At 50.3% G+C, this 27,675-nt stretch overlaps 1 protein-coding gene across 2 annotated transcripts in view; it reads right to left on the reverse strand.

Annotated features, from left to right (window-relative positions):
- DDX31 (DEAD-box helicase 31) overlaps nucleotides 1–27,675 on the reverse strand; it is a 302,158-nt gene that overhangs the window by 56,857 nt on the left and 217,626 nt on the right. For both annotated transcript variants that reach the window (XM_069237113.1, XM_069237114.1), the window contains one exon: nucleotides 6,071–6,182. In XM_069237113.1, coding sequence (XP_069093214.1) covers nucleotides 6,071–6,182 — 112 coding nt within the window. The remainder of the gene's footprint in view (nucleotides 1–6,070; nucleotides 6,183–27,675) is intronic.

The raw sequence follows: 27,675 nt of genomic DNA on the forward strand, positions 1-27,675 counted from the left end.
CTCCCTCACCTGGAGAATGTACCTGCCTTCAGTTTATAGTAACTGGCCACTACTCCATCAATGTCAGGAAAACATCAAAATGTAGGCAGACTGGGGAGAAAATTGTTTTTATTCCTAGATTCTGGTATTGCAGGGAACATGTTGTGGTCCTCAGTAACCAACTAGGACATTCTTGCTTTTATGATGCAGCCTTGACACTGACAAAGGGACAGGTGGATATTCCACAGACTAATCTGTACTCACTTTTCATGAAATATCACTTCAATTACTTTTTCTAATGTGCGAAAATGTACACAGAATCGCAAATTCAAAAAAGTGACTTTAACATATCAGAGTCCACCTTTTCCAGGTCTTAACTGTGCAACTCAAAAGAATGAGCTACATTTTACAGAGCCCGCATCACAGTATTGATGGTTGTTTAGTTAATTGAAGACAAAATGGGTTTGCTGGAAGTTTGTTCCAACTTTTAAACTAAAGGAGATAGCACTGAGTACATCTTTTGCTTGCTGTTGGCGTGTCTCTGCTTGTTGTGGTTTCTCCCATCAGTAGTCACCTGTTTTAAGGGATGCTCAACGTTGCCAGTACCGGAGCAGGTCCTTCCACTGCGCGGCAAGGCCTCGCGTAGGAAGTCCGTGGACCACTGTCCGCACGCCCCTCAGACACTGGTCAACCCCCTCGGACAGGAGTCTCCCCCACACAGATTGTCATTCTGTGAATTCTACTTGAACTTTCTCTCTCCGGCTCCTGTTTCAGTGGGAAGTACTCCGGTCCCAGGTTTCGGGCCCTGGATCTGAGCTCTCACCTGATCTTCCTGCATCCTCCTTCCAAAGGGAGATGGTGTAGGAGCCGCTCCCTGGATGCCCTGGGTGCTGCAATGGTCTGGGATCTTCCATTTTGTGGTGTAGGAGCCGCTCCCTGGATCCCCTGGGTGCTGCAATGGTCTGGGATCTTCCATTTTGTTCTGGAAGGTTCAGGGTGATTCCTCCTCGTAGCCTCAAGCTGGTGCTCAATCACGCTGGCCTCCTGAACCTCACTTAAAGAAGCCTGTTTGTGGATTCCAAGATCAGATTCTTACCCCCAAACCTGCCTGCACGTTTCAAACCCACCGTACTTCTAGCATAAAGTTTATTATTTTTCCAACTATCACTCTTCACTGAGCTGTCACCTCAAGCGTTTGGGAACTCCAGATCTGGCCCTCACGGGTTCTCCACTTGCTGCCAAGTGTCTGCGGTCAACATCACATGGGAACTGGAGAGAGCAGTCGCGGACTTCCTGTAGTCCGCACCCTCCTCGCTAGCTTTTCTTGCAGGGATGCAGCACCCCGGCTCTTCAGTGCACCCCACTGTCTGTTCAGGACTCAAGGGGCATCACTAGGGCCGAGCCTACAGATGCAGCCTTAGGGTGGAGTCACCAGGAGAGGTCCAAGAACAGCAATCATCCTCTGCCCAGCTGTCTCTGCCCAATGAGATGCTTCAGACTGGTTGCACAACAGCAGACATATCCTACTGACTGTGCAAAAACATATGCCCCACTGCTTTGGCCCTGTGAGGCTTAGCTCTCTCCTAAGGCTAAGTCAAGACTAACTGGTTACCAACAGGCCATCAGGCTATTAAGTATAGGGGTGCAGCCTTACTAACACGTGTTGTGTTCCATACCTGACCTTTCACCCACCTTCATTTACCCCAGAGTGTGGGGGAATATGACTTTGGTATACGGTTGGGATCCCCACTTGAAGGAGGAAGGCCATCAGTGTTTATTGATCCAGTACATGGTCAGTCTGTGGACATGGCACTCATCTCCAATACCAAAACGGCGATTGATTAAGGATTCATATTGCAGTTGTTTGAGATTGGGCTGGAACAACACCCCTTTGCCACTAAGCCATCTGACTCCAATTTTCCTAGGAAAGTACTTTTTCAAACGATCCCTTTCGTAGAGGGTGTCTTCCTAAAATCCCAAGCAAAGTTAATTTCTGATTGGGAACCAGACCCTTGCCCTGCTCGCCTGAACTGAAGTCAGTAATTTGATGGGTAGCTCCAAAACAAGGGCCTTCCTGTGTGTGGATCTGTGTGCTGCCCAACCGCCTGTCCAGCTGGGTCCAAACTGGACAGAGGTCTTCTGGACAGGAGCTTGAACGCCCACATGTGGCCTGTCTGTCTTCTCGCAGACTCCAAGAGAAAGGATGCTATGGGCACAGCCCAGGATCAGTGTGCAGGCTCACCCGAGACCATGAAGCTGTACCAGGAACCCTAGCCGAGAACCTTGGGGGTGGACAACCTAAAAGAACTGAAAGTGTCAGGGATGAACCATGTGCGGTGACTCCGACTGGTGGGCTTACTAAATGTCCACAAATGACTCCTCACCTCTCAGACTAAATCTACTTTGACATACAACAACGCCTCCGCCCACACTATGCTATTGTGTTTTTTGGGGATACACTTGGAGTCAACCTCTTTCACGTCACCTCTGCAGGGTGGTAGCGTAGTCCAACAACTGGTAATCTTTACAACAGGTCTAGTAATTGTAAACTTGACCACTAATTTTGACAATCAGGTGTCCTTTCCCCCTTGCTTGAGCTGGGAGGCCAGAGACGCAGAAAGGACACTTTGGTCCAAGACCTGAGGACAAGTGAGAAGAGCAGAGGTGCAACCACAGCACTGCCAATCAACACCCTAGAGGCTGCAGTCTAGGGCACTGAGAGGACTGAGACAACCACAGTAAAAAACATGGCTGCCAGTGGTCACAATGGATAAATGATAAATATACTCAGTGAAGTGTCTTTAGGGCAAGATCATGGTGGTTTTGGGACATGGGAGGCACCAGCTCTCAACCTCCAAGCCTGAGAGCAGAAATCTTGGAGTGGGATGGAGAACCTGCCTCCAAGCTGGCACCAAAGACTTGCTCATTCAGTGAATCTGATTGGTAGATAACAGTGGGACTCCTTCAGATCCACATACCACGTGTATCTACAGCAGGCCTGTGCAAATAGTATCAACCTGTACCAACGAATAATCAAGGATGGAGACAAAAGGGTAACTTCTTGTTCTGCAACAGAAATGACACAAAAGGGACAGCACAGCTGCAACTCCCATAGAAGAGTGACTGCACCCCAGAGAGGTCTCCTGAGAAGGAAGTCCCTAGTAGAAAATGTCTGACCCTTGAAGTCAACACTGGGCACCACTAAGTCAGCTTGGGGAATACTTCCACAAGAGAAGTCCGCGTTTAACTGCGACTTGTGATTAGACTTTGCTGGCTGATGTAGAATATCTGCCCTTACCAGGTGAGCTGCCAACATGGATATCCCTGTGACATTCCACCCAAACCCAGGTCTCCATTCCCTCCACTCAGGTGTTTTGAGCATCCCCGTCAGTTCTGTTTCAGGTCGTGCATTGGGGCGATGCTATAAGCTGTCCTGTAATTGCCTCCCAAGTGCCAGGAAGCACGCCAGAATGCCCCTCTTGATGGCTTGGTAACCCGGTAGGTTGGTGGGCGCCAGCTGCTCAGACTACCTGCAGCCTTTCCGCCCGCCTTCTTCACCAGCTGCGAGTCACCCAGAGGGCAGCACTTGGGCTGGCCCTGGGCAAGTACGTGGGCTCATGAGAAGGGAGCCAGCCCTTGGCAAGGAGATGGTTTCAAGGTCACTGCGTTGCAAAGTAACCACATGCCTGGCAGCACCCCCTCTGTGGCCCTTAGGAGGCCTGGTCCTGCGCGCCTAAATACAGGCTTCAGTCGAGGACAGGAAATATGACTTTTGTCAAGCGACTGAGGGCTTTGGAGCAAGGCCCTGACTCCTCTTAAACCCCATAATTCACTTTTACACACAATTCAAAGACACTGGCATTCACAACTCGGCCACGCTAGCGCTGAGAGGCTGCAAGGAGGCACTCGCCTATGTGGATAGGGCAGTGCAGTCTTCTCTTACTCTGAACCCATATTTTAACCCTGTTTTTCACTTCTAGCCAAAGGCCTGACACTCCGACCTCTCCATGAAACATCTTGGCTAAAATCGAACCACAGCATGTTGGCACACTGAGGGGTCTTCTTCCTGTCATGGGGGGTTCGGAAGGGGCACACCCCCTGTGAATGTGTGGTGTATCATGATGTATTAGTGCCTGGACAGCAGGTTCCATTCTATAGCGCTCCCTGCAGCTCAGTTCTGATCTCCAGTTCTTTACAGGTGGTGTAATTACTAGAAGGGACCCAGTACCCATAGAATCCGGGGTGAGCATATACCTGTGCACCTCCACCGAGGCTGACCAGGGTGGGCTCTGGGGTGGACATTCACCAGGGTTGGCTTGGGCAAGCTCTTGGATGGGCACGCACCTATACGCTTGCATCCCCCAAGACTGGCCAGAGTGGGCACATGGGTGGGCATGCACCTGCACCCACCAAGGTGGGTCACGGTGGGCACACACCTGTGGACACCCACCAAGCCAGGCCAGGGCTGGCTCTATATTGGGCATGCGCCTGTGGACACTTACCACTCCTGCACACACCAAGACAGGCCAGGGCGGGGCAGGCTCTTGAATGGGCACACACCCATACACACCCATGCCTGCACCCACCAAGGCTGGCCAGGGTGGGCACGCACCTGTGGATACTCACCAAGGCTGGCCAGAGCAGGCTCTGGGGTTGGCATGCACCTGTGGACACCTACTAGGGCTGGCCAGGACACACTCGGGTGGGCACAGACTCGTACACACGCCTGCCACCACCAAGGCTGGTCAGGCCGGGCTCTGGGGTGGGTATAGGCTGGCCAGGGCAGGCTCCAGGGTGGGCACATAGGCTGGCCAGAGTGGGCTCTGGGTTGGGCACACAGACTGGCCAGGGTGGGCTCTGTGGTGGGCACCCACCAATACTGGCCAGGGCATGCACCAGGGGTGGACGCACCGGCTGGCCAGGGCTGGCTCTGGGGTGGGCACCCACCAAGGCTGTCCAAGGTGGGCTCCGGTGTGGGCACATAGGCTAGCAAGGGCGTGCTAGGGGTAGACAACCACCAAGGCTGTCCAGAGCGGGCTGTGGGATGGGCACAGGCTGGCCAGGGTGGACAGTGGGGTGGGCTCACAGGCTGGCCAGGGTGGACAGTGGGGTGGGCTCACAGGCTGGCAGGGTGCCTCTGGGTTGGGCACACAGGTTGGCACGGTGGACTCTGGGGTGGGCACACAGGCTGACCAGGGTGGACTCTGGGGTGGGCACACAGGCTGGCAAGGGTGAGCTCGGGGTAGACACCCACCAAGGCTGTCCAGGGCAGGGTCTGAGGTGGGCACACAGGCTAGCCAGGGAGGAGTGTGGGGTGGGTTCACAGGCTGGCAGGGTGACTTCGGGGTGGGCACACAGGTTGCCACGGTGGACTCTGGTGGGGTCACAGGCTGGCAGGGGGACTCTGGGGTGGGCACACAGGCCGGCAAGGGTGGACTCTGCAGTGGGCACACAGGCTGTCCAAGGTGGGCTCCGGTGTGGGCACAGAGGCTAGCCAGGGCTTACTAGGGGTAGACAAGCACCAAGGCTGTCCAGGGCGGGCTGTGGGATGGGCACAGGCTGGACAGTGGGGTGGGCTGGCAGGGTGCCTCTGGGTTGGGCACACAGGTTGGCACGGTGGACTCTGGGGTGGGCCCACAGGCTGACCAGGGTGGACTCGGGGGTGAGCACACAGGCTGGCAAGGGTGAGCTCGGGGTAGACAGCCACCAAGGCTGTCCAGGGCAGGGTCTGAGGTGGGCACACAGGCTGGCCAGGGAGGAGTGTGGGGTGGGTTCACAGGCTGGCAGGGTGACTTCGGGGTGGGCACACAGGTTGCCACGGTGAACTCTGGTGGGCTCACAGGCTGGCAGGGGGACTGTGGGGTGGGCACACAGGCTGGCAGGGGGACTGTGGGGTGGGCACACAGGCTGGCAGGGTGACTTCGGGGTGGGCACACAGGTTGCCACGGTGAACTCTGGTGGGCTCACAGGCTGGCAGGGGGACAGTGGGGTGGGCACACAGGCTGGCAAGGGTGGACTGTGGGGTGGGCACACAGGCCGGTCAGAGTGGACTGTGGGGTGGGCACACAGGCCCACCAGGGTGGCTCCTCACCTGTCTTCGCCTGCAGGAGGGCCTCCTCGCTCGAGTGCACATAATCTTCAAACTTGCTCTGTAAGACTGTGGCTCGCCGCCGCCGCTCCTGCTCGCCGGCTTCCTGCGACTCCTGGGCGGGCAGCGGGGGCGGGGGGGAGGGGATTAAAGAAAAAAGCAGGCTTTGAGGTGGGAATAATAACGCAGTTTAGAATAGATTTAATAACAGTAAAATCACACAGTAACCACCAAGGGCCACCGAGGGTAATCCTTCCAATATTACTAGTAAAAAACATCATAACATTAATATTAAGATACTAAAGCCCAGCAAAGAGGGGGGGCGCGGGAGGGGGCCGGGGGCAAAGGAGTCAAGGGGAGCAAAAGAGACGGAGGGGCTGGGGGGAGGGGAGGCAGAGAGGGAGGGAGCGCACGCGGAGGGCACGGATGAGAGGGACAGGTGAGGGGAGAGGAGGGACGGAGGGACTGAGATAAGTAGGGATGGAGGGACTGAGGACAGATGGAGGGACTGAGATAAAGAGGGATGGAGGGACTGAGATAAAGAGGGATGGGGGCACTGAGATAAGGAGAGATGGAGGGACTGAGATAAGGAGAGATGGAGGCACTGAGGTAAGGAGAGATGGAGGCACTGAGGTAAGGAGAGATGGAGGCACTGAGGTAAGGAGAGATGGAATGACTGAGATAAGGAGAGATGGAGGGACTGAGATTAAAAGAGATGGAGGGACTAAGATTAAAAGAGATGGAGGGACTGAGATTAAAAGAGATGGAGGGACTGAGATTAAAAGAGATGGAGGGACTCGGATAAGAAGAGATGGAGGGACTCGGATAAGAAGAGATGGAGGGACTCGGATAAGAAGAGATGGAGGGACTGAGACAAAGTGAGATGGAGGCACTAAGATAGGGAACGATTGGGGGATGGGATAAGGAGAGATGGGCACTGAGATAAAGAAGGCACTGAGATAAGGAGAGACGGAGGCACTGAGATAAGGAGAGACAGAGAGACTGAGATAAGGAGAGACGGAGGCACTGAGATAAGGAGAGACGAGAGACTAAGATAAGGAGAGACGGAGAGACTGAGATAAGGAGAGACGGAGGGACTGAGATAAGGAGAGACGGAGGGACTGAGATAAGGAGAGACGGAGGGACTGAGATAAGGAGAGACGGAGGGACTGAGATAAGGAGAGACGGAGGCACTGAGATAAGGTGAGATGGAGGCACGGAGATAAAAAGAGATGGAGAGAGATAAGGAGAGATGGAGAGAGATAAGGAGAGATGGAGAGAGATAAGGAGAGATGGAGAGAGATAAGGAGAGATGGAGGCACTGAGATAAGGTGAGATGGAGGGACTAAGATAAGGAGAGATGGAGGGACTGAGATAAGAGATGGAGGAACTGAGATAAGGAGAGATGGAAACACTGAGATAAGGAGAGATGGAAACACTGAGATAAGGAGAGATGGAAACACTGAGATAAGAAGGGATGGAGGGACTGAGATAAGAGATGGAGGGACTGAGATAAGGTGAGATGGAGGGACTGAGATAAGGTGAGATGGAAACACTGAGATAAGGAGAGATGGAGAGACTGAGATAAGGAGAGATGGGGCACTGAGATAAGGAGAGACAGGGTAAGAGGTGGTTGGCCTGAACTTAAGAGAGACAATGCAGACAGGAGACAAAGGAGGGAATATTGGCAAAAAGAGAACCAGACAAAGAGGAGGAAGGGGAGAGGGGCAGGATGAACGAAAGGGAGGCGCAGGGAGGGAGGGACAGGGGCCGCTAGATGGAGAGGTGCAGAGGAAGAGACGCAGAGAGAGGCAGGTAGCTGGAGGGGCAGAGGGAAAGGCAGGCAGTGAGTGAGTGACAGATGGGCAGGCGGATGGAGGTAAAGAGGAAAGGGAGGAAGAGACGAGCAAGGACAGAGGGGCAAAGAGCAGAGAGGGGGCAAAGGGAAAGGTAGGCAGAGAGATGTAGGTAAATGGAGGGGCAAAGGGAAAGGCAGGCAGAGAGATGTAGGTAAATGGAGGGGCAAAGGGAAAGGCAGGCAGAGAGATGTAGTCAAATGGAGGGGCAAAGAAAGTCGGGAGCAGAGAAGGATGGACAGAGGCAGAGGGGAGAAGATACGAGGGAAGACGGTGAGAAACAGACTACGAAGGATGGAGGTGCTGGAAGATACAGACAGAGTGGAATAAAGAGCTGCAGAGACAGTAACAAAGTGAAAGGAAAGAATAAATATATGTGCTTACAGTAAATATGACAGAAACAGGAAACTACAGTAAAAATAAGTTAGAGACAGTAATCCATGAACTAGAGTGGCTGACAGAAAAGAGGACTAAGTTGCAGAAGAACAAAGTTGTACTCCTAGTCACCAAATCAACCTTAGCTCAACCCCCCTGGTAGCTACAGCACACACAGCAGACATGCTTAACTTAGAGCAATGTGTAAGGTATTTCTGCAGTACCAAAAGAGTAATAAAGTCAAAATGTAAAACAATCAAAATCCCAAAACACTAAAGGACACTAAAAATGACAAAAATCCAACAGGAGAAGCAGAGATATTAATTTTTCAAGTTTAAAGTAGGGAGTGCGCCAAGAAGCACAAAGTGCCAATGAGAGTCAATGGTCATGGTGGACTGGAACCTAGGTGCAATTTGACCCTGGTCATGATGGAGCGCGGGTCGCACACATTAACCAGGTTTGCCCTAGACAAAGACTTTTGTTCTTTAAGCCCGAAACCACTACAGGGGAACACTTTTAAAGCTCCCCCAGGACCTCTATTAGGTATAGCTGAAAACACCTTGCAGACATACAGTCAATGTGGAACCCATCAATGCCCAGCTAACATTGTACATTTTGTGGCAAACAGGTGACAGTGCATATGCACTCCAATCATGGATACTTACCCCATACTTAACACCCAGCAATGAGACAGAGAGGCGATACAACAGTGCACATAAGAGGACCAGGAATATCATTGAACGGACCTTTGGACTGCTGAAGGCAAGATTCAGATGCCTCCACAGAAGTGGAGGTGCCCCAGTATACCCCAATAACAGCTTTCAAGATCGTTGTCGCATGCGCTATACTGCACAACATTGCCACCAGACATGGGCTACCTCTCACCCCTGAAGACCCTGATTCTGAGGATGAAGAGCAAGAGCTACCACATCGCCATCATGGGGATAGAAGCATAGCAAATCAAGGCAGACTGAGACGGGAACACATTGCAAACCAATACTTTGGAAGGTACGTGCTAACTGTTACCATACTCACTAATGTCACACACAAAGAGTCCATGTGTTAAGTGGAAAGAACAAGTGATTTAATTAGTGCAAACAAACTATATACAATTTTGAACAGGTCAAGGGCTGTAAAAGTCCACATGGCATGGGACACATTGACTTCATGTGCCCCAACCCCAGGACTGTGTGGAGCTCAAACCCTACGCCGGCCTCGGCCAGCATGGCTGGTACTTGGGGGGTCAGCAGTGCCCTGCCTTGCGCTTCCACTGTGCAGCACCCTGGTGTCACCGGCAGAGACACTGCTGACGGTGGAGCCCTCCTCGCTATCTTGCGGCGTGTCGCCTGCGCCCCTGGCCACCTGCCGTGCCTCCATTAAGTCAACAGCGTGGCTGAGACGGCCCAGTCCACGTGCCACGTCACTGGCAAAGTGGCCCATGTCCACTTGGAGGCTGACCGTGCGCTTAGATAGACCAGTAGTGTTCACGGACAGCCTTACAATGGATGCTGACATTCTGTCCAGGCGGTTCAGTAGCTGCCTGTCCCGAAGCCGTGCACTCTCTGTCTGCGTTAGCAGTCCAGCCACAAGTTGACGCATGGAGAGTGCAAGGTCGCCCATGTGTGTATTTATTTGTTGCAACTCTGTATGTACAAGCTGCATGCTGTTGCCTTGATTGCGCTCCATGTGCCGCAATGCCCCTGTAATCCTCCTGATCTCTTGTGTCTGCAGGCGCTGACCCCGTAGGAGTGCGGCCTCAGTACGTGACATGGAGGCATCCCCTGACTCTGCCTGCCGCTGTGATGATGAATTTCCACGTCGCCTGCGACGCGGTGGAGGCTCTGTGACGTCTATTGTGGCACTGTGGCTGGGACCTGGTGCAGGCTCACACACCAATATGCCAACTGGTGTCTCGTGAGGGGACAGGATGTTGGTGGTGCAGGTCGCAGTGGTGGCTGGTCCTGATCCCTCTGTTGGCTGCTGGCTGACCAGTGGCCCCTGGCTGCTTTGGCTGGTGGAGGTGTCTTGTGGGAGACCTGTGGGACATGGGGGACACAGTGTCAGTATCTAATATCTGTTGTCAACTTCCTAATAAACTGTTGCCTATAAACTGCCTACTTGACTACATTGCCCATAATGCACCATTCTGGTGATTGCTACTCTGAAATGGAGCTATTTTGGTTGTGCATGCTCCTGTGTACAAGGTGGGTGGGGGTATGGCATTAATGAGGGTACATGCATGTCTCATGGTACTCACCGGTTGATGGTCCTGGCTCAGATGTGTCCAGCTCTCCCATCCCACATAGTGCCTCAGGCTCAAGGGTCTCCTTTACCCTTTCCTCCAGGGGTGTGGGTGGTGGTAATGTTGACAGTTCCCCCTCCGGTGCCCCTCATCTCCCGGAGCCGCTCTGCCACCCTCTCCTTGGTCCGGGAGTGCAGGTCGTACCACCTTTTCTCGAGTTCTTCAATACTTTGGTGGCTGACACCCAGGGAGTTCACTTTTTCCTGGATGTCCATCCATAGTCTTCTTTTCTCCAACTCTGGCACAGTGAGGGCTGCCCTTCCAAACAGTTGGTCATGGTGCTGACAGCACTCCTCTGTCAGCACCTCCCGCTCTTTTTCTGCAAATTTAAGTTTTCGCTTTCTTGGTGTCTCTGCCATGGTAGCTGCTGTTCTTTCAGTTTGCAGTTCAGCTGTTGAAATGGGTGTGGTCCTCCCTCCTCCCAGGTGTATTTGTAAACTTCCTGGCTGTGATGTCATCATCATGTGCCAGGAAGTGTTTTCCAGAGTGTTCTGCAGCACCTGCATTCAATTTGCAGCAAAATCGCAATTTGCGACACCCACTCGCAAATTGCGTGTCCGTTTTTTTCGAGGTCGCAAAAAGCGGACTTGCTATCTGCGGTGCGACTTCATTTGCGAGTCGCAAATTGAAGTCGCGTTTTCTTCTTGCATTACATTTTGCGAGTCGGAAATTGCGAGTCGCACCGACTCGCAATTTCCGACTCGCAATTTTTTTCCTACCTACATCTGGCCCTTAGAGACTCACAGGGTGTCAACCAGAGTCCAGCTCCAGTTGCCATTGAACAGCTGTGCATTTACAGGAACGGCCTCTTGTAGCTCTGTAGTATCCCTGCAGCTAGAACAGGTGGTTAGCCTTGTGACCCTTGGAGTCTACATCTTTGTCCTGGGTACAAAGGGGACAGCAAGTCCAGTACTTTATGGCTCTTCTCAGGTCCTCTTCTGGCCTTCCACAGGTCCAGCAGTGTTCGGATGTGGGGCCTGGAGATGACACATTTATGCCTGGCGCGAGCTACTGGGTGGGACTGACCCTTCGGGACACCCTAACCAGTGAGGTAGGGGTTCCGGGGGCTAACCCTACCGAGTTGGGACTTTTTTAGGATGGCCAAAGTCTTCGGGTGGGGAGAGAAAGAGAGAGTGTGTCTGTGTGAGTGAATTGGTAATCCTAGTGCCCTAACCCATCTAAAGAGAGCGAGAGAGAGAGTGTGTGAGTATGAGTGAGTATAATCCTAGTGCCCTCCCTCATCCAACACCAACATCCAGTTTGTGGTAGTCTTGTACCCTCAACAAGCCATGAGCCAGAAGTCTGGTAGAACAAAGCTGAGTTTTTAACTACCAGACATGGGACGCACAAGAATTGTTGTAGCAACCTGCCGTTGCCCTTTGAAGTGTACCCCAAATGCTCTATGTAAACCCAGCAGACTTTTAGAACAGGCTGACAGTGTAATGTCAAAAAGAGGACCACTGTGTTTAGAGCCTGACTGGATGGGGGACAAAGGAAGGGCCCTAACCAAGTGTCAGCTAAAACGTGACTGTGATAGGGGATGCCTCTTTAAAATTAATCAACTTCATGGGCTCAACTCGCAGCCATCCTGTCAAGGATACAAGAACACTTCCCCACGGCAAGGCCCTTTGCCCCTGCCCTGGGAGCAAGTTCACACCACCTTAAATGACAATTACTGTCTGGCAGAAGAGGGAGAGCAAAATACAGACTTAGCTTCCAGGGGCTTCAAGCAGGGCAAACATTTCTAATTGCAGCCTTCCAAAATACGTATTACAAAACTGAGGCTTGTGATAGGTGTGTCAAAAAATCCAAGAATTAAATTTAAATTTTCAGCAGTTTCCTAGCCAGAGATAACATTTATTAAACTTAAAATTGTATCCCAGTGCTTTCCTATGGGACAGCCAACTCTGCTATAGTGAAAACAGCGTTTAGGGCACTTTCACTGTAAGGAGATGTTTAACATTAAACTTTCAGATGTCCTACTTTTAAATACCAATCACTGTGCTTTATGGACAGTAATGCCTATTTAGGGGTGACTTAATTTTTAAATGTATGTTTAGGTCTGTCAAAAAGGGGTTATTTTGACAGGTTGAATCTGCAGTTTAAAACTGCACAGCCAGGCTACAATTGTAGGCCCAGAGACATGTTTTATAGTGCCTCTGCTAATGGCTTGCACAGTGAGTGCTGCAGTGCACTGACTGAATTTATTTGACAGGCCCTGGGTACACTTGTGCCATATATTACAGACGTATTGGCAAATTAAATAAATCAAACAGGGTTATACCAATTTTACCATGTGAAAGGAGAAGCACGGGCACTTTATAGCACTGTTTAGCCAGGGTGATGTGCACAGAGTTCTATAGCCAGCAAAAACAGGGTCGAGCAAAAAGGCAAAACAATCTGTGGTGACCCTGCAGAAAGGACAACATTTTCCAAATTGACCTTCCTCTCTACACCGAGTGTGCCAAGACTGTGTCGACGTGCGGGTAGCACAGAGAGCACTGGGGGATGATCCTGAATACAAAGTCAGAATCACATAATCGTATGATGACAGAATGCGGTCTGCGATGAAACACAGGAGCCATGGGCTCCAGATAAGTCGGCCCCACTGCGGTCACTGCCAGCATCCTATGTGACAATATCAGAAGTCCATTATGTGAAGTCTGACTTTGGGCAGATGCATATACCCGCCAGCACCAGCCACCTTATTCCAGGTTGTCCAAGAAGGGAACATGCAGAAACGCTCACTACTTTGAATGACCAATGTTTAAAATTTCATATAGGACTTCTTGTAGATTGGGATTTGGGTCCCTGTCCAGTTCCCTGGAATAAAATAATTGCTGTGACTGCAGAGAGTGCCTTGAAGAGCCACACCCTAAAGATGCATGAACCCGTGAAGAGTGCTTCCTGGGAACGGGGGCTGTGTCATGCCATCTCCACACTCAGCACTTATCTGGAAGATGTTATAAGGCTCGGACTGGACTGTGACTTCAACTGAGTTAGGGAACGTCTCGCGAGCCCCAGGACAGACGGTGGTTACTGGGTTCAGATCCGGACTACCAGATCCTTTGGCTACTGGTGCCCTGTGGCTTCACCTTACTACTGAGCCTACAACTGAGCACCAAGTACTCCCCCTTTAGCACTTTACCCTCACAGCAGAGTCAAGCAGTCAAGGACTTGCGCATAGGTGGGGTTAGAGAGTCTAAACTCAATGAGACATCAAATGCCAATCAATAAATTATGTCCAGCCAGTGCTTTTACTTAAAACCAAGGCTCCCAGTGTTCACTGACTTATACAGATACAGGCAGAGCCCATATATTTTCCTGTCTATATCATTTTTAAATATGAATAAAAATGGAAATTATTTATTTTAGTGATTCTAAATAGCATCTGTCATGAGCCAATAGCCCTGCAGACTGGGAGGTAAAAGGATTGTATAAAAGAGAGACCGCTTCCTACTGAGTCCTCAACAGCCGTAGATATGCACAAGGTTGGTACTAAAATGTGTAAGTTTTCACAGGAGTGTCTTGATTTATCATCTATGGATATTCGTATCATTGAAACCTGGATGATATTCTAGTATGAGTGCACATTTATTGGTTAAATAAATGTGGAAATATATTAGCTTCAGCTTAATTTATTTCACAGAACACAAAATGAATATGGATAAACAGGGATAAAAATAGTTTAAAAACAAATATGGATACATATATACAGAAACGCCAAAAAATAAATAGCAAAAACCCCGGAGCAGTCCAACAAAAGTACTTTACATCTAACACAATACTGCACAGAATCATCAGAGGGAAATTCAATGGGGCACCATTATCTTAACTAACAATTACAGTGATTGGGGAAAAAGCTGAGGTTGCTCCCCCAAGACAGGTATGAGGGGTAGTTCAGTATGTGTCTTTTGCTCGCAGTAAATGCTTAAGGCAGAAGAATAAGCTGCGGCCCTCAAAAATAAGTGCCGGTGCCCAGCACCGGAAACAAAAAGCACAAATTAAGCACTGACTGGTGTAGACCAACACTCAGAGTACAGCAAAAATGTGTTAGTCAGGATCACTACGCTATCTATTGAAGGGATCCACTTTGCAGCCTAGATAAAAACTGTCTAAGGGGGTAGACAACCTAATTTTTTTTTAGGTCCCCTTTGGCAGGGTTAAACACTTGTTCAATTGGGGTGAAATTTGAGAAATTACTGTCCTGTCTCCTTCTCAGCTTCAATCTTCATCAGTGGAGACCGCTGAAGGCAGCCATGATGGTTTTAAGTTGCAGCTTCGGTATACACTGGTGGGATACCCGAGTCTCCCCAGACCTCACCCTCTGGTAGAGTAATGCATGCTCCTCCCAGGCCGCAGCAGCGACTTCACTTTGTTTTGCTTCAGCTCCTTCATAGTCCCCCTCCTTTAGGCAGAGTCTTCCTCATGCAGGGTACCTCCGATGCCCACCCCCCCAAGCAGTCATTCAGATCTTTCCTTCAATGCAGGCTGCAAGGCAGCTTCGCCTGGCAGGCTTGTAGAACTCCCTACATTCATGCTTCTTAACCTGGCAAGGAGGAGTTGGTGGTCTACAGCCCTATCCCGGAGAACAGTTTCTCGATCATTGCTGTTGTGGGAGCCCAGATTTTGGTAGAGAAAATCTTGCACACTGGCCTGAAACTTCAATCCATTCTCTACACTCAGGCTGCAAACCGCGTTTTCGAAGAGCCCAGCTCTGGGACCAGTTTCGATAGTTCCTGGCTTTTGGTTATTTGTTCCAAACTGTCTTGCCACAGTCTTTGTCTTCCGGTGTCAACAGGAAGCTGTGGCCCTCCTGTAAGAGAGACCCCAAAAAATGGACACAAAAGAGGGAGAGGCCCCCCCACTTACTTACCTGTGGGGATAGGGGGTAGTAGCCCGTCTAGGGAACAATGGGGCAAGAAAGGGCAAGAGAATGTCCATGCTCTTCAACAGGACCCCCTATCTCCAACCTTCCACACCCTAGAATGTGATCCACTAAAAAGCTCTTTAGGGGTGTCCTGGAGGTGCCCCTGTAATTCACACTGCTTCTACCTAGGGCTCCATAGTGCCTCCATTTTAGGCACCACTTGGGTTTCTGGAAATTAAAACGGATCCCTGCGGCGCCATAAGCATGTGCACCACACACATTACTCTTAGAGAGGTTGCACACACACATGCACCATCCATGTCTCACATGGATGGAGCCAAGGATACGGATGTTGGAGACTGGCTGACCTACTTAACGGTCAAGAGGAGGTCGGCAGAATACCATGCCTGGCACGTGACAGGTAAAAACACCTCTCCTGCCTTCACAACCTGTTGCTGCTATCACTTTCAGTCCTCAGCAGCCCACTGAGCGTACAGTCACTCTCAGAAAAAGAGGGTGGACATGGTGTGGCCATCCAGGCCACAAAGCGCCGCATTTCGAGTTGTGCGAAGCCCTCAGTAGACGCAAAGCGCCGAGAGAGGGAATGAGCGCTGGGTGGAAACGGAGAGTACCACAAAGGCAGTGAGTGGGGGAGTGAGCGCAGGTGGGAGCGACTGAGCTAAAAATACAGACAGCTAGGGACAAACAGAGCAGCGGAGGCAGGTAAGGAAAGAAAACAGAAAAGGACAAAGGGGGGTGCTGGAGTGAAGTGAATTCCTGATCTACACTCGACATCCAACAGGTTTTCAACTTCTGTTTATCACATTTTTTAGTCCATGGCCACTTTAAAATCAGTCAGAGGAAAGACAAGGTACATACCATGAGAGACGTATAAAGTAAAACACACATTTGTTTTTCTACACACTGGGATGGATAAAGTCCTAATAAACCCAAACTGACGTAAATGCGTACAAAGCCAGGTGGAAACAACCTACCTCTTGCCAGGATTCGTCACAAGTCGTCTCAAGAGACAGAATGCAAAATCCCGACCCAGGAAGCAGTGCTTAATTTGTAAGGGGAAAAAAATGCCAGTGCCCTCGTCAGAAGACCACTGCAGCTTGCAGCACACAGTGGCCCTGCCAGCACTGCAAATGTTGGTACCAACACAACTCCTAACAAAGCCACTCCTACAACAGTGGCCACTGAGGCTACTGCAGGCCCCCAAAGCTATATGAATGGCCTGCTTGGCGGATATTAGTTATTTTCGATGAATGCTGATGAAATAAACAGCTGAGATTGTGCTCATCCCTAAATTAGACAAACGGTGCCACCATGTGGCAGACTGTCATAAGTGCAGGTGTTGACAATTAAGTGCTGGTGCCGAGCACTGGAAAATACCTGCTCAAATTATGCACTGCCAAGAAGAGACCGCCGCTGCAAGTAACACCCCATTCACAATGGAACAGTTTCTCAAACACTGCAGTCATTATTCTATAGTGTCAGCAATACAGGACGAGGGATTCCTGCTTTTCTCGTTAGACAGCACTGGTGCAGCGCCCTCTACCTCTCCCTCAAGGTCCCCTTGGCAGTGGTCTTGCACAGCCTTGAACATGTTCACGATGATGCTCTGGTGTTTTCACAAGCTGCTGCTGCCCCTGGGATGTTTACATGCAGGACTGAACCCCTTCATATGAAGGACAGGTTTGTCCGGTGCTTGAAATGGGGGTCCACCAGGCTGTCATCTCAAATAAACATGTGTTGCTGCAGGGCAACCAGAGACTCTACAGTGTCCTCTTTACTCTCCCTAGGATTCCATTTAATTAGGGTCTAAAAAGGTGTTCGCCACAGACTGACACAATGAGTAGATGCCAGTGACTTCCGGCAAGGCCACTGGAATTATGCAACTGTGCGACCGCACCGATTTTCCCATGATTATAGATTTGCCACGTTTGCCACATAAACCAACATCTGCCGCTTAATGTGCAGATTTTAACAAAAAAAATGTTTCTGGCTCAAATGGTTCAAAATCTACTAAAATGTTGCCACACAGTGGAAGGCCTTTTGCAAACCTGGGCTGGCTAGCTTTCTGTTGTTTATTGCTATATTTAGGGCATCAACTGGTACTAATGAGGTACAACCAATGCCCAGAGGGTGTTACCAAGGTTACAAATGACAAAATAATGAGGTAAAACTAATACAAAAAGTGCGGCTTTGCGTCGCATAATCTGCCTTTTCTTGCCACATAATTTAATCAACCCTGCTGCATAATTCCAGCGGCCCTGCTTCAGGCCTAATTCCCAACAGTAGTAACTGTGCAGGCCTCTTAAATAACAAACCTTATGTACAATCCTTATCAGGGTCTATCTGCTGCATCCAAGACACACCGAATACCTGCATTTCAAAACACGTTTCACTCAGTGACCGTTTCCTGAGCCTTTTTCAGGTCTCGGTTACTAACAGCTTTGGCTGTCTGTTTTCGAAACACCTACTCTGTACAATACTGATACTTCGAGCAGGCTTTGGGTGAGCCTGATCTCTGCATGGCTTTGTTATTTCCGTTCCTCTAAGTAAATGGCTTTCCTTCCTCTTATTGGGTTTGTCCCTCCCCTGGAAGACGGCCGTTTAACAGTGTTTGTGTTACTATTAATCAGTCTTTTCATCATTCTCCAATGTTCTAGTCAACATGTGTTTCGTCATCTGGTTCTATCACTCCCATTTCTTCAGGGCTGTAGTTAATAAGACAGGTTTGTCAAATCATCTACTTCAAGTACCGCTCAATCTACCAGAACTCCATAGTAGTAGTTTTAAGATTAAAAAAACAGAAAGGTTTTCCACGTATCATATATTTTGAACACGATACACTGGTGTTAGGTTTCTTAAAGGAGTGCTGTAAGAATCACAGACACACTACACGCATCACCGGCACTTCCTGTCCCAACACTTCCCGGCACCAAGGCAACCTCTGGCGGTGGAGTACCCTGCTAAGGCTACCTCTGATCCCAACACTTCCCGGCACCAAGGCAACCTCTGGCGGTGGAGTACCCTGCTAAGGCTACCTCTGATCCCAACACTTCCTGGCACCAAGGCAACCTCTGGCGGTGCAGTAACCTCCTAAGGCTACCTCTGATCCCAACACTTCCTGGCACCAAGGCAACCTCTGGCGGTCCAGTACCTTACTAAGGGTACCTCTGATCCCAACACTTTCTGGCACCAAGGCAACCTATGGCAGTCCAGTACCCTACTAATGCTAACTCTGATGCCAACACTTCCTGGCACCAACGCAACCTCTGGCGGTGCCATACCCTACTAAGACTACCTCTGATGCCAACACTTCCTGGCACCAAGGCAACCTCTGGCGGTGCAGTACCCTACCTTACTAAGGCTACCTCTGATGCCAACTCTTTCCGGCAACAATGCAACCTCTGGCGGTGCAGTACTCTACTAGGGCTACCTCTGATGCCAGCACTTCCTGGCACCAAGGCAACCTACAGCAGTCCAGTACCCTACTAATGCTACCTCTGATGCCAACACTTCCTGGCACCAACACAACCTCTGGCGGTGCCATACCCTACTAAGACTACCTCTGATGGCAACACTTCCTGGCACCAAGGCAACCTCTGGCGGTCCAGTACCTTACTAAGGCTACCTCTGATGCCAACACTTCCTGGCACCAAGGCAACCTCTGGCGGTGGAGTACCCTACTAAGGCTACCTCTGATCCCAACACTTCCCTGGCACCAAGGCAAACTCTGCCAGTGCAGTACCCTACTAAGGCTACCTCTGAAACCAACACTTCCTGGCACTAAGGCAACCTACGGCAGTCCAGTACCCTACTAAGGCTACCTCTGATGCCAACACTTCCTGGCACCAAGGTAACCTCTGGCGGTGCAGTACTCTACTAGGGCTACCTCTGATGCCAACTCTTCCCGGCACCAGGGAAACCTCTGGCAGTGGTCCTAGTTACCTACACAACTTTGATGTGCCCAAAGACCCCTCAGAGCACTGAAAGTCATTTGTGGTTTTTTTCTTGTCTGGAATCGATTTTTACCTGCCACTGAGTTTTTGTTTCTGTCTCTAAACACATTCTTGGCATTTTCAAGCACCCCGAAGCGTCTGTTAAAGTCTGAGGTGCTAGACTGACATCTCTCCCTTCAAGTCCTGTTATGTGGGTGGGAAATGATGTTGGCAGGGTGATATGTATTGGAGTGTGGTAGAGGTGTATGTAAAGGTGTGTGTAGGCGTGTGTAGTTTGCGTCTGTGTGTGAAAGGTGTGTGTGTGTTTGTAGGAGTATGTGTGTAGGTGTGTGTGTGCGTGTGTGTGAAGGGAGGTGACCCAGAGTAAGTCCTTTTAGATAGAGAGCAGGCCCCTTCACTGTTACACCACAGACCCTCAACCACTCACACACAAACACTGAAAGAGTAACTCATGTGGGGTCTACGGGGACAAACCCCACTCGCTGCCCGGGGCACCCTTTTCTGTAACATATTAATGCCATAATGCCAGCCTGCCCCTTTCCCTGGCGGACAGAAATCATATGATTAAAGTCCGAGGCGAGTGATAGTAAAAAGTTTGGCGGGTGTTTCCGAACCCCCCACGGCCCCCGGGTCCGTGGGCGGATTTAAAATATTTAGAATGAAAGGAGGGCGGCAGCGGGGGCATCATTTGTCGAGGGATACTGAAGCCAGGCCGCGCGCCCCCCTCCAGAGCGCCAAGAAGCCCCTCCCGGCTGTGTACAATCGGCAACAGTGTGCCGAGGATAACCGCCGCCACTCCGCAATAAAGCTGCAAATTCAAGGCAGCCGGCTGCCGGCTCCGGAGGAAATTAAAGAGATCCGTCTGGAGTGACTCCGCTGTCAGGGGATTTACTCACAATGTGGCAGGATATTGCAAGGGAGGGCTTCTGGGCGCCCCACCCTGCCTGCAGCGCACACAGATGGTGGGTCGGAGTGGGGAAGGGGCAAGTGGGGGTGGGTGGCTGTGTGCATCTCGTGGCGTGTGTGTTCGGGCCATATATGTGCGTTTAGAGTGTGTGTGTGTGTTTCCATGTCTGCACATTTTTTCTGTCTGTGCTTTTTCCGCGTGGTTCACCCACGCATTTGTTTGAGAGTTTGTGCGTGTCTGACTGTAGTTTGCAGGTCACGTACTCCCTCCCTGCGCGTGCGCAGATGCACCAGTTTCTGTGTGCGTGCCTGTGATTGTGTGTTTTTTGTATGCGCACCTGCAGTACTTTGTGTTATTTTTACTATTTCTGCGCGTGTTTTCAGTCGGCGAGAGTTTGGCCGTGTTTGTTTTTGTGTTCGGGTTTCCCTGCCTTTGTTTGCACCCGTTTTTACTGTGTGCTGCTGGGCCCATGCCTGGTTACCTTTTGGTTTAGACTTTTGAACCTGCATTGATCTGTCTACCTGTTTGTTTCTGAACCTGTTCGTTGTGTCTGATCTGTTCTTGAGTCTTTGTCTGGGAGGGTTTTGTTTTATAGGTTTTTCGTGGCTGTGCGAGTTTACGCCCTGTGTTGGGGACCGTGCCTGTGTTTCAGTTACTTGAGGCTGTACTGTCGGGGTGCAGGTGTTTGCATCTTCTCTTTGGGATAGTCTCCCAGAGTTTGTCTCGTTTCAGTGTTGTGTGTTCGATAGTCATTTGCCCTGTGTTTATAAGAGTGCATGTTTGTGTCTGTTCGTGCGTCTGTGTTCGCATGCCTTGGCGGCTTTGGGTCACCTGTGTCTGCTGGAGTCTGGGAACGTCACATACTTCTATGCATGTTAGTCTATGTTTTTGGACATACGTCTGTCACCCTTTCTGTGTTTCTCCATTTATGCAGGTTCGTATCTTAAGCATGTTTATGTTGGTGGTAGTGCCTTGGGGTGTTATCTGCAAGCCACTTTCAGTGACATCACCCATGACATTTCTGGAGGAAGAACAGGGCTGGTTTGATTTGATTTTGGGCATTTATGACGCGCAGACACTCCCCGAAGTGTCCCACCGTGAATTCTACTTGTGCTGGGACATCTCATGCACATGTCGATTCTCTGCGCGGTGATCTGCTATCACAGACTTACACACGCCTGTGTGTGTGTGTGTGTGGGGGGGGGGGGGGGAGCAACTGCAAGATGTCCTTGATATGCCCCCACTTCATGTCAGGCCAGCCTTGCGACATGTTCACCCGTGTTCATCAGACTGGTACAGCCCAGACTGCACCAAGTTACACAGGGTCGAGGACTGGAAATCGTGTTTCTGGAACAGATCACAGGTCCTTTGGGAACAGATCACGAAAAGGTGCAAAATCTAGGGTGCGCGCATGCTTTCAGTGAAAAATGTGCAACCTGGTGACACTATTTCTCGCATTAGAGCCCTTCCCAGGGCGGCTGGAATGCAAAGCTTCACGTTTGGAAAGATGATTTAAATGGGTTTTATACAGCCATGTACGCACTGCTACTTGAGTGAGACTCCCAGGTTGTGCGATAAAGACCGAGGCCTATATTTATGGCAGAGAGGCGCAGCGCCGTCACTGGGAGGACAGGGTGCGCTGTACTGAAGGCATAGGCACATCCCTGGGGAACACGAGGGGCCGTCTACCGCCAACGCAGGCACCCTGGTACCATGGTGCAAGGGCGCTGCACTGCACGCAGGATTGTTTTTGTGCAGGACGGGCACCTTCCTGCACAAGAACACTTCTTACAGGCAGTTTCCTCTTTCTGAGTGTTCCCCAGGATGCAGCGCACATAGTAAGAAGGACAAATAAAGGTATTTATCCCTGTTACGAGTTTTCTGGGGAGGCCTATATTTTTGGCACAGCCCCAGGTTTGGTAAAGCTGGGAATGGGTCAAAAGCTACGGGAACTGAGCGGGAACACCCACCCCAATGCCCATGGAATGCCTCCCTTGCACAGTCAACCAATCAGAGCATTTGAAAAGTGCAGCACTACCACCCGATGGGTATCTGGGCGCTGAGGGTGCCCCGCCTCCATTGAAAAGCCACGGCTTGAGTTTCTTTCTGAAGTCCACCACGGAGGGAGGTGTTCGGAGGTGGAGGGGCAGGCTGTTCTAGGACTTGGCTGCTGCGTAGAAGGAGTGGCCTCCACTGCGGCAGCAATGGATGAAGGGGTGTTTGAGGTTTGGTGACGTGTAGTTGTCTTGCTGGGACGTAGAAGCTCAGTTGATGCTCGATGTAGGATGGTCCTGGGTTGTGGAGAGCCTTGTGGAGAGTGTGAGGATTGTGAATGACATCTCTTCTGGACGGGGGAGCCAGTGGAGGTCTCTGAGGTTTGGGGTGATGCTTGAGTGCTTGGGGACGTTGAGGATTAGTCCGACTGCGGTGTGCAGTAGAGTCTGGAGTCTTAAGTAGCTGGTAAGACATTCCAGCGTGTAGAGCGTTGCCATAGTCAAGGCGACTGGTGACCAGGGCATGCGTGACTCTCTTTCTGGTGTGGGTAGGGATCAATTTGAAGATTCGGTTGAGCATATGGAGGATGTGGAAGCAGGAGGAATAGAGTACAGGGTAATATTACTTAAGATTTTTGAAGCCATTAGAAGCCACGCAAAGAGGGTTTGCGTGGCTTCAAAAATCTGTCTTAGAGGTTTGCGTCACACATGTACCGCATTGCGTGCTGCAAGCATGACGCAAAGGTCTCATAAATATGCCCCTGTGAATACATTGCTGACATTTCATTTTCTAGCTTTTGACTTGCGCAGAGTTAGACCTCTTTGTTCCAGCCTGTAGTGTTTGCAAACACAGCTTCAGGATTCGAAGAGCACACAGAGCAGCGCAGCAGTGACTCCTGGCGGACATGAAGTGTCACACAGCTGCTGAATGTTCTGTAGATTGGCTCTTGGACACAAGGGGGCAGGAAAGAGCCATTCATAAAGAAGGATTAGCAAGACTCTAGTAAGCAATGGGCAGCTGGACCCATGCATGGCTGAACGTCTCGCAATGAGCCTCTTGGCCACAAGGGGTCAGTGAAGAGCCAGTCTCAGGGAGACTGCAATAATGCAACAGACACTGGGCAGGGAGGATGACATTTACATAACCCAGGACTGCGAGTACAGTACGAAACTGAGAGATACAACACAGGCATCTACATACCCAGGACGGTGAGAAGAGTACGAGACTGGAAGATATAACACAGACATCTACAAACCCAGGACTGTGAGAAGAGCACGAGATGGGGAGATACGACACAGACATCTACATACCCAGGACTGTGAGAAGAGTACGAGACGGGGATATACAACAAAGACATCTACATACCCAGGACGGTGAGAAGAGTACGAGACGGGGAGATACGACACGGGCATCTACATACCCAGGACGGTGAGAAGAGTACAAGACTGGAAGATATAACACAGACATCTACAAACCCAGGACGGTGAGAAGAGCACGAGACGGGGAGATACGACACAGACATCTACATTCCCAGGACTGTGAGAAGAGCACGAGATGGGGAGATACAACAGAATCATCTACATACCCAGGAGTGTGAGAAGAGCACGAGACGGGGAGATACGATACAGACATCTACATACCCAGGACTGTGAGAAGAGCACGAGACGGGGAGATACGACACAGACATCTACATACCCAGGACGGTGAGAAGAGTACGAAACGGAGAGATACAACACAGGCATCTACATACCCAGGACGGTGAGAAGAGCACGAGACGGGAAGATAGAACACAGACATCTACATTCCCAGGACTGTGAGAAGAGCACGAGATGGGTAGATACAACAGAGACATCTACATACCCAGGACTGTGAGAAGAGCACGAGACGGGAAGATACGACACAGACATCTACATACCCAGGACTGTGAGAAGAGCACGAGACGGGAAGATACGACACAGACATCTACATACCCAGGACTGTGAGAAGAGCACTAGACGGGGAGATACAACACAGACATCTACATACCCAGGACTGTGAGAAGAGCACGAGACGGGGAGATACGACACAGACATCTACATACCCAGGAGTGTGAAAAGAGCACGAGACGGGGAGATACGACAAAGACATCTACATACCCAGGACGGTGAGAAGAGTACGAGACGGGGAGATACGACACAGACATCTACATACCCAGGACTGTGAGAAGGGTACGAGACGGGGAGATACGACAAAGACATCTACATACCCAGGACGGTGAGGAGAGTATGAGACGGGGAGATACGACACAGACATCTACATACCCAGGAGTGTGAGAAGAGCACGAGACGGGGAGATACGATACAGACATATACATACCCAGGACTGTGAGAAGAGCACGAGACGGGGAGATACGACACAGACATCTACATACCCCGGACAGTGAGAAGAGCGCGAGACGGGGAGATACGACAGACATCTACATACCCAGGACTGTGAGAAGAGCACGAGACGGGGAGATACGACACAGACATCTACATACCCAGGACTGTGAGAAGAGCACGAGACGGGGAGATACGACACAGACATCTACATACCCAGGACTGTGAGAAGACTACGAGACGGGGATATACGACAAAGACATCTACATACCCAGGACGGTGAGAAGAGTACGAGACGGGGAGATACGACACAGGCATCTATATACCCAGGACGGTGAGAAGAGTACGAGACGGGGAGATACGATACAGACATCTACATACCCAGGACTGTGAGAAGAGTACGAGACGGGGAGATACGACAAAGACATCTACATACCCAGGACTGTGAGAAGAGCACGAGACGGGGAGATACGACACAGACATCTACAAACCCAGGACGGTGAGAAGAGCACGAGACGGGGAGATACGACACAGACATCTACATACCCAGGACGGTGAGAAGAGTACGAAACGGAGAGATACAACACAGGCATCTACATACCCAGGACGGTGAGAAGAATACGAGACTGGAAGATAGAACACAGACATCTACAAACCCAGGACTGTGAGAAGAGCACGAGACGGGGAGATACGGCACAGACATCTACATACCCAGGACGGTAAGAAGAGCACGAGACGGGGACATACGACACAGACATCCACATACCCAGGACTGTGAGTACAGTACGAGACGGGGAGATACGACACAGACATCTACATACCCAGGACTGTGAGAAGAGCACGAGATGGGGAGATACGACAGATACATCTACATACCCAGGACTGTGAGAAGAACACGAGACGGGAAGATACGACACAGACATCTATATACCCAGGACTGTGAGAAGAGCACGAGACGGTAAGATACGACACAGACATCTACATACCCAGGACTGTGAGAAGAGTACGAGATGGGGAGATACGACAAAGACATCTACATACCCAGGACTGTGAGAAGAGCACGAGATGGGGAGATACGACACAGACATCTACATACCCAGGACTGTGAGAAGAGCACGAGACGGGGAGATACGACAAAGACATCTACATACCCAGGACTGTGAGAAGAGTACGAGACGGGGAGATACGACAGAGACATCTACATACCCAGGACTGTGAGTACAGTACGTGACGGGGAGATACGATACAGACATCTACATATCCAGGACGGTGAGAAGAGTACGAGACGGGGAGATACGACACAGACATCCACATACCCAGGACTGTGAGAAGAGCACGAGACGGGGAGATACGACACAGACATCTACATACCCAGGACTGTGAGTACAGTACGTGACGGGGAGATACGATACAGACATCTACATACCCAGGACGGTGAGGAGAGCACGAGACGGGGAGATACGACACAGACATCTACCTACCCAGGAGGGTGAGAAGAGTACGAAACTGAGAGATACAACACAGACATCTACATACCCAGGACTGTGAGAAGAGCACGAGACGGGGAGATACGACACAGACATCTACATACCCAGGATGGTGAGAAGAGCACGAGACGGGGAGATACGACACAAACATCTACATACCCAGGACTGTGAGTACAGTACGAGACGGGGAGATATAACACAGACATCTACATACCCAGGACTGTGAGAAGAGCACGAGACGGGGAGATACGACACAGACATCTACATACCCAGGACTGTGAGAAGAGTACGAGACAGGCAGATTATTAGAGGTACCAAATTAGGGAGATCTTGAAATAATCCAGCCTGGGAGAAATGAAACAGCCATTTACATAACCTAGCATTCTAAGCAGGATAGAAGAAGAATGGGGGGAGATATATGAGAGACATTTAAAAAAAAGAAGATTGTAAACTGACAAGTAAAGGTAACATATAAGAGATATCTAGAAATACCTCAGGCTGGGGTAAATGAGAGACATTTTTAACAAACTCAGGATTATTAACAGATTAGTAGAGGTGACATGTATTTGTGCCACTCAAAGATTGTGGATATCATCCAGTGGAGTGTAAATTGAACTTTCTGTTTTACAAGAAGCCAGTGCAGTATTTTCCTAGCAGCCAGGGCATTTTTTTTAGAGCAGCAGCTTTCCTGGAAGCAATACGTTGCTATTTGGATGAAGCAGCTTCAAAAAGACCCACATACAGACTACTGAAGTAGTCTGTGCTTCAGAACACACGAGGAGAAGAGATGTGATGCTCTCTGAGCAACAACAAAAGAACATCGATGAACATGTGTAACTTGCGGAAGCAGGGAGAAGATGTGGAGTTAATCTGAACTTGGAATCTCAGCTAGCAGCACATCGAGGGATTCTACCCTATCAGCAGCAGTAGGATGAATGCCGCTGTAAAGGGGGAAGGGAGAATCATATCAAGTCCCCTGGTCTTGCCCCATCAGCTGCAGCTTAGTTTTTCTCCTATGAAACAAAAGAAAATACTTGCAGATTTCATGCTAAGAGGCAGTCGGTGATATCGCTCAATGAGCCAGGAAGCCTCAGACTGCAAAGTTAATCATCTATTTACCATAGCTCAGAGCAGCCAGAGAATCATAAGAGCTGTGCTAACAAACTGACCTAAATGTACAATAATATATGCAATCATGAGAGCCCTGAAGGACTCTCCTTCTCACTCTGAAACACTGGTGGTCAGCAGGGTTGAGAGGAGACTTAGAAGAACTTTATTCTCTCAACTGGAGATCTGAGGATGGAATGGTCTACAGTGTCAAATGTGGAGGACAGACCTAATGAAATTATACTTGCTGCAGTTCCCACACTTACGAGGTTCCTCATTTCGTCCAAGGCCAGAGGTAAGGTAGTACTGGTGCTGGGGCGCAAGTCCAAATGCCACAAGTCTAAGCTCTGGTGACTTGATTCACTAAGGTACATTTAC

Source organism: Pleurodeles waltl, chromosome 6 (assembly GCF_031143425.1).
Source record: "Pleurodeles waltl isolate 20211129_DDA chromosome 6, aPleWal1.hap1.20221129, whole genome shotgun sequence".
Lineage (NCBI taxonomy): Eukaryota > Metazoa > Chordata > Amphibia > Caudata > Salamandridae > Pleurodeles > Pleurodeles waltl.